This window comes from Phycodurus eques, chromosome 9 (assembly GCF_024500275.1).
Source record: "Phycodurus eques isolate BA_2022a chromosome 9, UOR_Pequ_1.1, whole genome shotgun sequence".
Lineage (NCBI taxonomy): Eukaryota > Metazoa > Chordata > Actinopteri > Syngnathiformes > Syngnathidae > Phycodurus > Phycodurus eques.
Genome location: NC_084533.1, coordinates 8,429,415 through 8,446,144, shown reverse-complemented (window position 1 = coordinate 8,446,144; position 16,730 = coordinate 8,429,415). Strand labels below are relative to the sequence as shown.

The 16,730-nt window shown below is 43.5% G+C and overlaps 1 protein-coding gene across 1 annotated transcript; it reads right to left on the bottom strand.

The window, feature by feature from the left end:
* Positions 1 to 529: 529 nt before the first annotated feature.
* Positions 530 to 14,664, bottom strand: mcm7 (minichromosome maintenance complex component 7). Its single transcript, XM_061685325.1, has 15 exons — positions 14,465 to 14,664; positions 12,890 to 12,969; positions 12,340 to 12,504; positions 12,140 to 12,264; positions 11,068 to 11,248; positions 10,858 to 10,995; positions 10,634 to 10,783; positions 10,401 to 10,515; positions 10,182 to 10,313; positions 9,001 to 9,084; positions 7,991 to 8,202; positions 7,643 to 7,908; positions 6,964 to 7,132; positions 1,871 to 1,980; positions 530 to 1,009 (listed from the first exon to the last, which is right to left on the bottom strand). The coding sequence occupies exons 1-15, from the start codon at positions 14,493 to 14,495 to the stop codon at positions 787 to 789; spliced, it is 2,181 nt and encodes a 726-aa protein (XP_061541309.1). The 5' UTR covers positions 14,496 to 14,664; the 3' UTR covers positions 530 to 786.
* Positions 14,665 to 16,730: the final 2,066 nt, after the last annotated feature.

Here is a 16,730-nt window from a genome sequence, read left to right as displayed (position 1 = left end):
TTGGCTCCAGCACGCCTGCGACCCTAGTGAGGATAAGCAGTACGGACAATGGATTGGCCGGGAGAAGTCGTACGGTCTCTTATAGCTGTGTGTGTGTGTGTGTGTGTGTGGGGGGGGGGGGGGGGGGGGTCCACTTTAAAGTATTCGTCAAGTACAGTACCTATGTAACTTCATAACATCCCCCTTCCCCCACAAAATTCTATCATGACAATCATATAACTAGCACATTGCTGTCTGCAAGCAAAATCAAATAAAATGATCCTAATCCTAAAAGCCCACTGAGACGTTTTCATCTTCTACATTTAACATGTCAGGAGTTTGGAGAACTTACATGTGTGAGTTAAAAAAATAAAATAAAATAACATCAGTCTTTTGCATGTTATTGAAGAAAAAGTGCTGCAGGGGTATTTGAAGCCAGTTCCAATACATTGAGGGGTCTCAATGTATTGGAACTGGTAGCTGCAACAGTAATAACTCATGAACGCAACAGCCATCCGAGCCGTTTTCCCCATTATTTGCACACAAAGTGTAACAACGAGCAAATAAATTTATTATAGCTATGTGTCACAACACAAGACGCAAAGTTAACATTGCATTACAATGTTACAACAATATACAGAAATGTTCAGTGAAGTGTTGGAATGTGGATCCAACTGGTCATTTCTGACATATTTCTCAGTGGAATTCTGAAAAAGGGAACACTGAAGGCTCAGCGTTTAATGGAGACTGTTGAAGGAAAAGAAATTAAGTATCTGTGCAAGTCAATGAAGTCCTCCACTCCTCCTCTCAGACGAACGTAATGCGGGTGCGAGCCTGGTTGATCTGCCACACATTGAGCTCCTCGTACTCCTCCAGGGCCTCCTGGAACATGGCGGGGGTGAAGCCCCGCGAGAAGCACCGCTGCTCGGCCTCCGACACGCGCACCACCCCGCCGGCGCCGCGCCCCGCCACGCCCTCCGTGGCCAGCTCACGCACCAGGGAGAAGATGACGTCGGCAGGGCGCTGAGCCCTGCGGAAAAAAATCGGAGGAAAAGCCGTTGGGACCTAAACAGACTGTTTAAAGGGCGACATTTGCACAACCAACATTGTCCCAGATGATCGCACTACTCGTCACTTTAAACCGCATACACTCCTTGAAGTCTCAGCGCCCTTTGCACGATGGTCATTGCACCGGGCTATTGCAATATTAGTCATTCGAACTGCTCTAAGTGCTAGAGGACTCTGCATCTTTTTGCACAATTGGTTTTTGTCAATGTCTTTATGTCTCCAAAGTGTTCTGTAAATTGACTGACTGTTGTCGTACTTGAGCGGCTCCAACTACCGGAGACAAATTCCTTGTGTGTTTTGGACATACTTGGCAAATAAAGATGATTCTGAGACTACTCCAAAAAAAAAAAAAAAAAAAAAAAAAAGTTTTGGGTAAAAATTTCTGGATAAACCGAAAATGCACAATAACTTGCGTGAATTTAATTTGATGTTCTCTAACTTTTTGCAATTGAAATCCATCTCCTGGCTAAGTAGATCAGTGCTGCTTGTCTGAGGTGATTAAAAATAATAATTCTTATTTTTTTTAATTCTTAAGAAATTCAAAGCCCTAAAAGACCAGAGCAACAAAGACACTTCTCTGGACGGCATGCTAGTTTCACTCTCAAGCACAAAGTAGAGGTTGAGCCATTTAATTTAAACTCTACACATGAACATGCTGCTCCCTCCATAAAACAACTTTACAGTTTTCCCCGGGACATGCAGCTTCTCTAACTGGTATGAGAGAAAGTCGTAAAAGAGGTTTTCTTCTTTTTGTAGGTCAGCGGACCCGCGGGCACCGGGGCATCGGCATTCGTTAAAAGTTGGGCAGGCGCTGGTGTCAAACCTTGCGTTGCTGGACTTGTCGGTTTGCAGCGAATCCTTGGACATCTCCATCAGCCTCATGGCCTCGTTGACGTCCTCCTTCTCCACGCTCTCCATTAAGCGGAGGCGGGCCTGAGCAGGGGAGAAGATGTTAGGGGAAAGAAAAGAGAGAGAGAAAAAAAAAAAAAAATGAAATTGGATTTTATTCCAAATAAACACAGTGGACCCTTAACTCCTAACAATTCGAAGCCTGCAAAATGGTCAGGAAACTGTGACATCATCAGTTCACATGACCCAAGTAGATTTCATTACAGTTGCCATCGTAGGACAAACTCAACATGTGGTTTCTACTTTTTGTGACACTGAAATATTTTTTTTACCAATACATGAGCTACATTTCACTCACAACTTGTAATTTTACCTAGTTATTTAGTATTGCCCGCGCGACCCATTTTAATTCGTTATTCGTCACATGATTCTGTTCGACCAATCAGAGCCTGGAAGTCACGTGGAACATTTTCAAAGTGACAACCGCCCCAGCAGTTACGACACCCCTGGCCTCACATTCAATCTATGTTTACCTTACATTATGAAAAATAATCTGTATCTCAAAATGTCCACATTTCAGCCTACAAGAACTCCACCTCAAACAAAACATCTGCCTGGCGAGCCTATTTTACAGGTGTACACAAAACAGGCGACACTAAAACCATTTCCATGGCTGAATTTGCCCGAGTCACTTTGAAGATTGAATTCTTTGTTGTAGTGACAATATTGATGAATAATAAGTTGACATTCCTATTAGCAACGTGACAAGTGGCTGCCATCTTCAAGGAATAAAATAAATAAAAATGGAATGAGCACTTCATACGGCTCTAAAATCCCCCATAATGATAGCTATTTTTAACTGAAACTTGTCAGCAAATCGGAGGAGGGGTTCCCAGAGTAGCAGAGGGCATGGTTGAGAATAATGAAGTTTATATATATTTTTTTAAACTCTAATTTGAAGGCATTTTTGGACCAGATTTTATATAGGCGATATTTAACAACAATTCTGGAAAAGAGTTGACTAAAATCATTGTGTGTTTCACGTCATTTTTCACTATTACCAACTTCAAAAGATAATCCCAAAAGGCATCCCCCAGGAAAATAAGTACAATATTTCTGAATTTGAAGTTAGTTCATTCTGTTATGACGTAATCCCCAACATCGCGTCGTCGCTTAATACATTTAACATCAACATCAGTAAGCTAATTAGATAATTGTAGCCAGGTTTCCTAATTAATTTTTACTTTCCTTTGAGTAACGAGGAACAAAGCAGCAACAATGGCAACCGCGACAGAACAAATGGACCTAGATGACCAGATGATACGTTTAATGATACTGCAAAATCGATCGAGAAGGCGGCGGCGGTATGTACAACACCAATTCCAATGAAGTTGGGACGTTGTGTTAAATAAATAAAAACAGAAGACAATGATTTGCAAATCATGTTCAACCTATATTTAATTGACTACACTACAAAGTCACAATATTTAATGTTCAAACTGATCAACTTTGTTTTTACCAAATAACGAACTTAGAATTTTATGGCTGCAACACGTTCGGAAAAAAGCTGGGACAGGTGGCAAAAGAGACTACGAAAGTTGAGGAATGCTCATCAAAAACCTGTTTGGAACATCCCACTGGTGAACAGGCTAATTGGGAACAGGTGGGTGCCATGATGGGTTTTAAAGGAGCTTCCCTGAATTGCTCAGTCATTCACAAGCAAAGATGGGGCGAGGTTCACCTCTTTGTGAACAAGTGTGTGAGAAAATAGTCGAACAGTTTAAGGACAATGTTCCTCAATGTGCAGTTGCAAGGAATTGAGGGATTTCATCATCTACGGTCCAGAATATCATCAAAAGGTTCTGAGAATCTGGAGAAATCACCGCATGTAAGCGGCAAGGCCGAAAACCAACATTGAAAGCCCGTGACCTTCGATCCATCAGGGGGCACTGCATCAAAAACCGACATCAATGTGTTAAGGATATCACCACATGGGCTCAGGAACACTTCAGAAAACCAAATGTCAGTAAATACAGTTTGGCGCTACATCCGTAAGTGCAACTTGAAACTCTACTATGCAAAGCAAAAACCCATTTATCAACAACACCCAGAAACACCGCTGGCTTCTCTGGGCCCGAGCTCATTTAAGATGGACTGATGCAAAGTGGAAAAGTGTTTTGTGGTCTGACGAGTCCACATTTCAAATTGTTTTTGGAAATTATGGACGTCGTGTCCTCCGGGCAAAAGAGGAAAAGAACCATCTGGATTGTTATGGACGCAAAGTGAAAAAGCCAGCATCTGTGATGGTATGGGGCTGTGTTAGTGCCAATGGCATGGGTAACTTACTCATCTGTGAAGCCACCATTAATGCTGAAAGGTACATACAGGTTTTGGAGAAACATATGCTGCCATCCAAGCAACGTCTTTTTCATGGACGCCCCCAAACCACATTCTGCACGTGTTACAACAGCGTGGCTTCGTAGTAAAAGAGTGCGGGTACTTGACTGGACTGCAGGCTGTCTCCCATTGAAAATGTGTGGCGCATTATGAAGCGTAAAATACCACAACGGAGACCCCGGACTGTTGAACCGCTGAAGCTGTACATCAAGCAAGAATGGTTAAAGAATTCCACCTACAAAGCTTCAACAATTACGGTCCTCGGTTCCTAAACGTTGATTGAATGTTGTTAAAAGAAAAGGTGATGTAACAGTGGTAAACATGACCCTGTCGCAGCTTTTTTGGAACATGTTGCAGTCGTAAAATTCAAAGCTAATGATTATTTGCTAAAAACAATAAAGTTTATCAGTTTGAACATGAAATCTCGTCTTTGTAGTGTATTCAATTAAATATAGGCTGAACATGATTTGCAAATCATTTCATTCTGTTTTTATTTATGTTTAACACAACGTCCCAACTTCATTGGAATTGGGGTTGTAGAACCAAGGGGCACGCTGAGTACGTCATCACAGCATGTGACTAAAACAGACCAACCATGAGATGATCTCTGCGGCGTTTGGACGCGGCCGCGCGAGTATAAAGAGGCCTTTAATACCTATGCCCCAGGAAGCCTAATGGAAGACGTGCGAGGTCATGTGACTTTCTTGTGTCGTTTGATTGGTGAACTAGACTTAAACGTCACCAGCGCTACAATTGGATGACGCAAACAGCGCCCGATACGAAGTCTCGTGCACGAAATAGTTAATAAATAACCAATAATTGATCAATAAAAGTAGTGAACAACATTTAGATCATTGTAGAAGTACTGCGACTTAACAGCAGAAGCAGTGTAAGCTTTTTTTCTGGTCTCGTCAACCCCTGTGACTTCGAGCGCACAGGCGGAACCTAAGGCCGTGTTTTAGTCCGCTGCGGAGTAATAGTCACAATTACATCTGTGTGTGGATGGTGGACGTGTAGAACGGATCTAGTTGCCAGCATTCAAAGAGTGCAAAACAGCCTATGACGTCAGTGGAAAAACTCACCGGAGCCACACGATTTTTGTAAATTTCGAGTTTGCGAATTTCGCCGAAAGGCAACTGATTTGCATGCATGCCATTTTATCATTTTGTCTGTTTGACATTCACACACTGATTTGTTAAAGAACAACAACAAAAAAGTTGTCACCAGTCACCTCACACGAGTACTTTCACTGAGTTCTCACTTAACACCTTTTACTCGAGTAACATTATTCTAAAGTAACATTGCTTGAGTACAATCTTTGGCTACTCTAACCACCTCTGGTTATACAGAATGTCTGATGTTGGTTGATTTAATTTTATACTTGTGGAAAGGTGTAAAAATGAGACAGACGCATAATAGAATGATTAACTTCTGCCTAAATATAAATGACAGTGGACGTGTTACTTATACCATTGCCTGTACTTGTGCAGTAAAATGATTTATGACGGTGACAGTTTGAGACGGGAACAAATGAACTTGACATTTCCAACTGTTTTGAAAATCGGAGCAAAAAAAATAAAATAATAAAAAATAAAAAGCAGACACTGTCGTTTTTTGGGACTGGAGATTCAACGTCTCGATGACGTCGGCAGCGCTGCGCCGGCACTGTCAGACCGAGACAAGTGCAATGCCCTCTGGGACGGCCGGCAATTGCCCAAGTCTCCGCCTCTCAACACCAGCTAGTCTCTCTGCAGGTCCGAGCGGACACAACAGAACGCCGTTATGATGTCATTTCCGAGCACGCTCAGTTTTGCATGGGTTTGCACAGCTGGCACACGGGCTGACTGCCCACCCAGCAAAGCTGAACGTGCTCGAACCACCGCCGAAGTTCGTCTTGGGTTATGTGGTAAGTTGGGCACCTGGTGGACACACTGCCGCCCGTCTGCAGGAAGTGCTGGTTTTGCAGTAGGTGAATGACACTACCTGCACAAACAGCACTTTTCGCAGCCAGAGGCAAACCATAAGTGGAAACAACTTAAGGAATTATGACTTGGATTTGTATAACATTTCTCCTGTTTCCTTTTTTTGTTTGTCCAGCGTGGGAAGGAAGTGCTCACGGTGCAGTAGATTGGCTTTTTAATCACTACCTGCACTGTAAGCACTTTAGCTCACACTAAACAACTGATGAACTGTCAAGTTGCAGTTCCGTAATCATACAGTGGAACCTCCGTTCATCACAGGGGGTACGTTCCAGACCCACCCGCTATAGACGAAAATTCAGGAAAGCATAAAAAAAATATATATATTATTTGTACGCCTCTGACATGCTTTAAACACATTGTAAATCTATTTAGAGACGCAAAAACTACAGATACAAGGGGTCCTCTGAATACAACCGAGTTTTGTTCCTTGTGGTGGTGACACGCTAAGCCAAATTTGTATGCAAGTCAAAATCAAATTATGCTAATGCAGTAGTAAAGTTATAAATACAGCAAATATTTATATGAAACACCTCGAGGCATAATTGAAACAAATTAAAAACAAGTTCAGTACCAACTACGTGTTCATAGCCTCAATGTATATTGGGACTATCATAAATCAAGGAAAGGGAGAGAAGACAAAATAAAGCATAGGACCTCCTTTACATAATATTACACTAACAGTTCTCACCAGTGCAGTGGAGAGGCGGAGGATGGAGAGGAGGGTGCGGGCCGAAGTGAAGGTGGTGTCCTTGCTGACCCGCGCCTCTTTCCTCATCTCCACGTAGGCGGCGGTAATGTAGTCTGCGAGCGCCTCTGGCACAACTGGCTGCTTCTTCTTGCACGCGCCAATGTAACGTCTGGGGGATTTGAACATTGGGTAAAGACACAGATTAGACAGATGTCTTATCTCCAGAAACGTACGACAGCCCCACATGCGCACACCTTACATGCCAACCTAAAAGAACATTTCTGCAACTTTTCAGATACAGGGAAAAAGAGATGGGTGGGGATTTACAAAAATAAAATTAAAATTGGTTTTCCAACTTCCCCAAAAATGGGAGATACTCGTGGCACTGATTAAAAACTAAAAATTGAGACTTAAAAGAAAATTGTGACGGAATTGTGGCACTTTTCCAAGCCCCAAAAATGATTGCACCATGCAGTCATTTTCAGAGTATAAAAAAATGACTGGTTTTTAGATTTAAAAAAATAAAAACAGAAGAAATGCTTTGATTTGTTATTCAGACAGGAAGATAAGAAGTGGAAAAAAAAAAACTGACTTCAGTGAGTTTAAGGGAGATGTGCTTTTTGTTGGACAGCACGATGTACAGCCCCACCTTCACACAGATACAGGTGCCTACACACACCTCATGAGCTTCATGTCGATGGGGGTGTAGTGCGTGGGGGGCTGGCGACAGTGCTGGTGGACGTAGGTGATGTGCTGGGCCAGGCGCAGGTCGGCGTCGGCGTCCGGCTTGTCCTGGATGAGCCAGAGCAGGTCGAAACGCGAGAGCAGCGCGGCTGGCAGCTGGATGTTCTGCTCGATGCTCTTCTTGGGGTTGTAGCGGCCGTACGCCGGGTTGGCGGCGGCCAGGATGGAGCAGCGGGCGTTCAGGGAGGTCATGATGCCAGCCTGTTTTGTCGCTCAGGTGTTAAGACTTCCCAAAAATATGAAAAAAAAAAAAAAGTAAAATCATAAAGTAAGAAAAGTTTACCTTGGCAATGGAGATGGTCTGTTGCTCCATCACCTCATGGATGGCCGTGCGGTCGGCGTCAGCCATCTTGTCAAACTCGTCAATGCAACAAACGCCCAGGTCAGCCAGGACGAGGGCGCCACCCTCCAGGGTCATCTCACCAGTTAGGGGGTCTCGCATGACAGCTGCTGTCAAGCCCACACCTGATGAGCCTCGGCCTGTCGTGTACTGGCCTGAAGAAGACAATGAGAGGCAGAAAGGTTTAATATAGAACAAAGCTACAATCAATTGCATTTGCAATGTGACAAACCGCGATTTAGTAATTACTAAGGCTGCAATTTTATAGGTCACTTGCAAAGGTGGGGGGAGCCGGTATGACGAGAATTCAACACAGCACTATACCCAGTCGCACAATGGCGTCAAGCTCAACAGGGGCAGACTGCAGAAAGGGTTTGTATCAAGATGCTGTGCAACATCAGGTATTGCGCAGAACCTACCGTGCTCCTTCTGCTACGTCACGAACCTTTATTAACACTTTATATATATATATATTTAAAAAAAAATAAAAAATAAAAAATAAAAAATAAAAAAAACACAATCCCATGTACGACAGTTGCATTGCTAAAACACCAGTGAAGAGTGCTTCACCTGCCAAGTACGCAAAGTACCAGGAGACGGGGATCACTGACCAATCTCCTTTTGAAGGTATTACTCATTATGAACAATAATTCAAGACAGCAAGGGTTTTATAACAACAACTGATGTGTGGTCTAGGCATACAGAAAGATTGTCATGTTTTGTGTAGTTCTCACTGAGAACTACACAAAACTGACTGACTCATTTTGCACTTGAGTGCGTTGTGCTACTACTGTTAAAGTTTTCATTTCATCTTTGTTCACATTGCACTGTTGAGAACAAAAAAGAAAGTTAAAAAGAATACTGCAAATCATTTTATTCCTGCAAATCGTTCAGCCTTAATATAGATATGCAATGCCGAGACACAAACGACTTCAATTGGGTTGTATACTCACTCCGAGGAGCCAGGCGGTCGATGTAGGACAAGAGCTGGGACTTGGCTACTCCAGGATCACCCATTAAGCAGATGTTGATGTTACCTGAGTGGACATTGCACAACAAGTGTCAGGATATGACATTATACAATGAAATTTGGGGATAACCAGATGATGCTAAATGTTTTTAAAAAGTTGGGGGGAAATGGCAATCCTTTGCTTGGATTAAATATATGATAAAACACTGAAGCTCTAAAAAGGAGACTGGCCCAAAAACAAAACAAACACACACAAAAAAAAAGTTTCCTCTTTACTCCCTTCCCCAAAAAAATTGTCACTGCAACATGCAGTTTTAACATGAACACTGCACTTAAACAGAAAAATTTAAACTTAAATAATGATTCAATTTAAATGCACTACACAGACAAAACAACCAGTTATTAAAGATTAAATGTTAATGTAATCAACTTAAATTGAATACAAATGCACCGTACAGGAAGTCCACGATCTACGAACGAGTTCCAATCCCGCGCTGGCGACGTAACACGATTTCCCGCGCAAGTCGGATTTCACCGTTAAAAGTCGAAATACTTCTGCTACGGGTATTGCCCCACGTGATTGTGACGGCAAGCTCAGTGTGTGTGTGTGTGGGTGTCTGCGTCGATGTGTGGGTGAGACGGGACTGCGAAGGAGGAAGGAGTGTGCGCCGGTGCGAGTGTGTACAGTAGCAAGTGTAGTGACGGCGACCGGGGAAGAGTAGCGATCAGCGGAGGACCCGTTGACGCTGAAAGTGCAGAGTAGTTAATAAAGCCATTAAAGCAGCAAATCGGTGCTCCGTGCGAAGGGAGCTAAACCCCTGCGTCTCCCGACCACGGTCAGGTGACCGTAGCAGCAAAGGTTAATAACACTTTGTATAAAGAAACAAAAACATTAACATAAAAAAAATAAGATGCTGTACTTACCATGACTGCAGAGAGTGTGAAAAAAGGAGGGCGAGAAAGGCAAAGATACTCCCGCCGCACAAACACAGACACACACTATGCACTAGCTAAGCATAAACACAATTCTAAACGTCGCAGGTCGAGTGCGTCGTAACTCGAGGACTTCCTGTACTTATGCAGTGATTATTTAGCATAACACTTAACAATAGAAAACCTTCCCATGTGAGCATAAACACTGCCTGAAGCTGAGTGAGCAATCACCTCTGATCTTCATGCCTTTAGGAGTTTGCTGCACACCTCCGACCAACAGCAGGAGCAGAGCCTTCTTCACATCTTCGTGGCCGTAAATCTCAGGGGCGATCGATCCAGACAGTTTCTCATAGAAACCTTCCTCTACAAACGAAGATAAACAAAAGACGTGTCGTTCTGTTGCCATTCAAGCAAAGCGTGGCATCACAGTCTGGACGCGACGGTTGCTACCGTTGATGCTGCGCAGCTCTTCTTCAGTCAGCTCCTCGTTTCCTAGCTCATCATCGTCGGCCTTAGTCATGAGCGTGATGGCGTGAGCTTCCATGAAAGTCTCGGACAGAAGACCCTAAAGACAACATTTTAATTTGACAGGGATTAAATATAACCTTTGAGGAAAATATTACCCTTTCGGTCAAAACTGTCCAAAGAGATAAATTAATCTTGGTAAGGTGTGTCCACTGTACCTGTGTAGCCTGTCTGAAGCCAGTGCGCAGAAGTGGCAGGAAGATTCCTGTGATGGCCACGTGGTCGCCTGGTTGGGCGAGCCGTGTGTTTTCACCACGCGCGTACACACACATACTTCTCGGGATGTTACCAACAGGCACCTGGTCACTCTGTAGGCAGAAAGTGGAAATAATTGGCGAGACAACATGGATGTCACATTTAAGACTGTCTTAGATGATCTTACGTGCTCCTGAATCCGAAGCTCCTGGAATTTAACAAACTTGGAGCCTCTCGTCTGCAGGTAGAGACGACCTCCGGATTTGTTGGTGACGCACTCTTGGCTGGGACACATGACGAGGGGCATGAAGGATGACGACTGGATCTGGAGGAAAACAAGACGATGAGGAGAGGCGCCGTAGCCCAGACTCAAAGATTTGCGAGGGGCGGATCTTACCGGTTGATATGTCTCGGCGCCGCACTGGTCACACGTGTACGTGGCCACCGCCATCATGGGCTTGACCTCAGTAGCGCGGGTCACGATGCCCCGGACAGTCACCAGGTGCCCGATGCTGTCGGCCCGCACGTCGCGCACCACTTTGGGCTTTGCTGTGCTCGGGGGCTTGAAGTAGAGCTCGCTGTGGAGAGAACCATTGTTAATGGAACACAATCATTTACTTTAACTAAAAACAAAAACATTATATATATATATTATTTTCAAATTCAAACACCCTTTAAATTTACATTTGGAAACAATAAGATATCTGGGAGAAAAATAGCCTTTACAAGTCACAAACACTTGGTAGGTCGTGAGGATGAAGCGTCTTGGTTTCGCTCTGGCTTTTGTGGGTATGAGTGACGGTAGGGAGACACTAATAAAACAATGTCTTAATAATAAGAAACACCGGCATTAATAATCCCACTGCAGCATAGTTAATGAATACATAATTTGCCATTTGTAAATTGTACTAATGGTATACAACAGGAGTTAAAGATGTTTTGGTGAGAGTCATGTGCATGTTTCTCTTCGACAAACCAGATAGTTTAGCATGTTGTTAAGGCGGGACATCATAGTCAGGCTCCAAAAATGATTTCTCTGTTTCCATTTCATTTGTACTTTTACCGTACACAAGGACACACTTGCATATTTTGAAAGTGACCAAGCTTCTGGTCTCATTTTCGGCTAAATATTTCCACACACCTGTGGCATAGCATGTCTGTACTGCCAAAGTGTTGGGATGTTGGCACATGTAGTGATGATGAATAAAGTATCCTTATCGCATAGTCATGATTAGACTTTACATTTTGGCAACGGAGATGGAGCTTCACTTTGCGCAGCTTTCGTTCCTTGCCGACAGTCCTGAGATACTGCTGGTATGAATCTTAAGACAAGCAGTTATCGTAATAGCTGAAGCTAGTGAGGCAAACCGCTATTCTCATCTGGCATTGGCTTTTTTGACTCTCTAACCCGCACATTAATTGTCATCATATTATACTTTAGACGTTCCACCGGATTAACTGAAACATACAATCTCCTCATGAGCTCCGCTGGGTACTGGTTTCGCGCATCACGTGTGTCCGCGGGGTCGCGCGATCTCTGTTCCATCATTAGCCGGTGCTCAATGTACACATCCAGAGAATCCTTGGCCACAATCTGGAGAAGACAATTTTATAAGTATGCAGCTTTTGATGACACTTGAGCCAAACTTGCTCGGCTGGTTCCGCTCACGTCTCGTTCTTTGTACTCTGGCAGCAGCTCGTGCACGGCGTCAGCAAAGAGGCCCGTGTAGCGCTTGGCGTTCTCACAGACACTCTCCACCAGCTCGGGGTCCTCCTCGGCCACGTCGTCCAGGTCCACAAAAAGAGACACTTGTTCTCTTTGAGCCAGCGCCACCTGGAGGTGCACAAATAATTGAAGACAAAGATTCATAAACACAGTGTCAGAAGCATTTTTTTAAAATAATTGTTTTTCAAACCACCAGACCAAACAGTATTATTCTTCAAATTATAAGCTGATATTATACAATGAGAACTTTTTTAATTTATTAATTTATGTGGAAATCACTAAATCTCTTTCATCCTTTGAAAAAAAAACATGAAAATTCAAGTCTGTTAAAAGAACCTAGCGAACAGTTGGATCCTCCACATGTTATCAGCACACCATTTTTGTATTAAAAGAAAGAGATGTTCTACTCACCCCCCAATTTTTTTTATTGTCCCATCAGAACTTTTCAATGCAATGCCATTAACTATTAATATATATTACTAAATGTACTCACAAGTTGCACGCCATATTTGAACACCTTCTTCCCATTGTCATCCTCAGAGTAAAACTCCTGCAGGAATCTCTTGCATTTATCTGTGAAAGAACATTTTGTTCTCATTACACACCAAAACAGGCCACATTTGGAAGTCACACACAGAGACGAAATGAAACATTGTTCTTAAAGATGTTGAGGAGGAGGAGGAGCGGGCATCCACGTTGGGAGCTAATTTGTTGTTCTGCAACAACAAGGAACCCCCCCCCTTTTTTTGTTGAGTAACATGGCATCCTGTCTTCTCGATGAGTCACTATCGCATTTTGTGCTTCTCAAAACTACCTCCGACGGCAGAAAAGACGATTCACAGTCACCGTGTCTTCTTTTCTCGCACGTTTCGAGGTTAAATAACAGTCATTAGGCTGAGAATCTGTTTCAGGATGACGATGACAATACACAACACACGCGCACTCACTTCGGGGTCCATGTTTTTTTTTGGGGGGGGGGGGGGGGGGGGGGGCAAAAACACAGCCTGCACTTCTTCAAAGCGCTGCAAGTACAAACAAACCTTCAGTCCAGCGTCACAAGAGACCTTAAACGAGCACGGGGCCGGTAATGGAAAGGAGACGCTCACTTTGACGACATAGTTGGACTCGCGCAGCGTAGGTTTGGCGTTTCTGAGCTGGATGTTTTTGTAAACAAAGCAGCACATGGCTTGGGGTGGCTCTTCACCGCCGATATCCATACGCGGTTGCTCCGCTCGGAAAAATAGTGCTGCTGTTGCTGTTTCCAAGGCAAAACAGCCACCAAGTTTTTTGTCTTCAAATAAGAGCTCGCCAACGCTCCAATCACATTTATTACAGCGTGCGTATACCAGTGAAGTCAAAACCCTAGCTAAACGACTTTCTACGTTACATTTAAAATATTTCCAAATTGTAATTAGGGTGTTTCGGGGTACTGAATTTTATACTATTGACCAGAAAACGTTATTCAAATTGAGTCTTTCGCCTTTCATCTCGATGAGTTAAACAGTAGTAAAATCGAATGAAATGCTAATTCAACAGTTGCTGTGCGTAAATGAAAGGCAAGCATTTGCTACAGGAAACTTGCTAACAAAAAAAAACCAAAAAAAAAAAGATAACGGCGAACGTATATTTGAAATCTCGCGTGTGGCGAAATTGTAGAAAGGTAGAATTAAGGCAAGTTAAACGGTCCGAGTCGTAGTTTATAGCAAGTGACTGAAACGTGCTTGCTCCCTTTGTTCGTGTGGCCTCATCCGGGTCACAGAGCAGTCACAACCCCCACTACTTCATTTACTGTGCTCGCTTAATGTTTGGACAACTTCCAAAAGGCACATTCGTTTCTATTTTGACCACGTATCCATTTTCCAATAAACTCTTTTTTTTTTAAAAAAACCAAAACAAATGTACGCGTACGCAGTACGCCAGAGGACCGACTACAGTTAGCTACTATACCAAACACTAGTTTCCATCGTAATGTTTGCGGGAACTCCATTTTGTCTTGGAGTGTTAATATTGAGTTTTCAGAACTTAGGCCAACCTGTTGCAGCCCCGCCGCTTGCAGAGAGACTCCTACCTTTCTCCGCCGCGTAATCCTTGCGCGCCATGTCTACCGAGGAGAGGACTTAGTTCAACGATCCCGGAGGTGGACGTTTCTGAACTTTCCAACTCAATTCGCCGTTGACTCCTTTTCTACACCACAGTGTTGAAAATCGCTGGTTGTCCTCTCGAGCTCGGCACTGAGAAGTGGCGCGAGTGTGACATTGTCGTCGACCAATCGCGTCCCCCGGTTTTAGGGCGGAAGAGGTGGGGCTTCGCCGTGGCGGGAAAGGCGCTGGGCGACGCGGCGTCACGTGACCTGACTCGCTTCCTCCTTGTGCATGCGTTGCCAGTGGCGCGAAACAAGGTGCTTGGGTTTCATACACAGGAAGAACACCACAACAGTCACACAAAACAAAGCTTTATCACCATTTTTCCACACTCATACAAATCATCACATTCCCGATAACATAAGGTTCAACCAGGGGCGATTAGAGGTGTAGGAGTGCTTAGCATGCAAGATAAATTTCACTGTTTTGTATGTTTTCAGGCAATTTCATTTCCACATTTAAGAAAGAGAGCATAACAAGACTGCGACTAAGCCGTCAAATATGACAGGGTTATAAAAACAAATGTTTACTTACAGTAAAAGAGGAATGATTGCATTTATAAAACAAACAGTGTCACACTACAAATCATGCAAGACTCCATTACTGGAAAACAAAAAGCATGTCAAAGCCTGTTTAAAGTTTGCTGAACAACATTTGGACAAGCCAGTTAAATACTGGGAGAATATAGTCTGGTCTGATGAGAGCAAAATTGAACTGTTTGAATGCCATAATGCACACCACGTTTGGCAGAGAAATGGCAGTGCACATCACCCTAAAAACACCATACCAACAGTCAAGTTCGGAGGTGGGAACATGATGGTATGGGGGTGCTTCACAGTAAATGGAACTGGTAAACTTCACATTATTGAAGGAAGGATGAACGGGCAAATGTACCAAGACATTCTTGACAAAAATCTGCTGCCATCAATGAGGATGATGAAAATTTAACTATGGTGGACATTTCAGCAGGATAATGACCCAAAACATATTGCCAAGGAAACTCTCAATTGGTTTCAAAGAAAAAAAAATAAAGCTGCTAGAATGGCCCAGCCAATCACCTGAATTGAATCCAATCGAAAATCTATGGAAATAACTGAAACTCAAGGTCCATAAAAGAAGCCCACGGAACCTTTAAGATTTGAATACTGCTTGTGTGAAGGAATGGGCCAAAATCACACCAGAGCATTGTATGCGACTAGTTTCTCCATACAGGAGGAGTCTGGTAGCTGTCACTGCAAACGAAGGCTTTTGTATAAAGTATTAAATAAATATCAGTTGGCGTGTTCAATACTTTTTCCCCTGTGTCATTTCACATTCGTATACACAACTTAATTGTTGATCTTATTTATTCCACTTTCTTTGTATGTATGCATTACTTGGGTTGTTCCCAACATCTGGTGAAATTTTCATGGCCACCTTTGGAAATATATTTGAGAAAAATGGTGACGTGTTAAATACTTATTTCAGCCGCCGTATATCACTGGAAGGCAGTGTATTGCACTGTGCAGACGGCACGCTTAGAGAGAGATAGTAAAACAATCCAATTTTGAGGCAAGGGGGGGAGGGGGTGCTGTATTTTATTTATGTTTATGTTAAAATATTATTTCAAACAAGCACAGTATGGTTATACATTTTTCTAGCTTGTTTAAAAAGGACACAGTAAAACAAATCTCTGCCGGAGCCTATCCCAGCTATCTTCGGGCAGGAACTGGTCGCCGGCCAATCGTAGGGCACATATAAACAAACAACCATTCGCACTCTCATTCACACCTGCGGGCAATTTAGAGTCTTCAATCAACCTACCACGCATGTTTTTGGGATGTGCGAGGAAACCGGAGCGCCTGGAGAAAACCCACGCAGGCACGGGGAGAACATGCAAACTCCACACAGGCGGGGCCGGGGATTGAACCCGGGTCCTCCTATTTTTTTCCTATCCCAGTGAGGTGTTGTTATTGTACCATAATTCATTGACCACAATAAACACGGAGCCTTTGAATCAAATAAGAAACTGTGAAAAATACAGCTCTCGATAAGGAAGCACAACAGCAGTCATCCGGCACAGTCGTTTCCAAGGCTTGAACGCACGCCACCGCTGTCCCCCGGGTTAAGAGTTGGGTGCACCAACCGATGGGCTCAGAGCCCAGTACGCTAAGCCAGAAACCGGCACAATTCAGAGGAGTGGAATTAAAGGCC

Coding starts and splice junctions, on each gene's coding strand:
- mcm7 (XM_061685325.1), bottom strand. CDS start 14,495: ATGGCGCGCAAGGATTACGCGGCGGAGAAAG. Junction 10,996..11,067: donor GCGCCGAGACATATCAACCG/GTAAGATCCGCC, acceptor GTTTTCCTCCAG/ATCCAGTCGTCATCCTTCAT. Junction 10,314..10,400: donor AGAGCTGCGCAGCATCAACG/GTAGCAACCGTC, acceptor CTTCGTTTGTAG/AGGAAGGTTTCTATGAGAAA.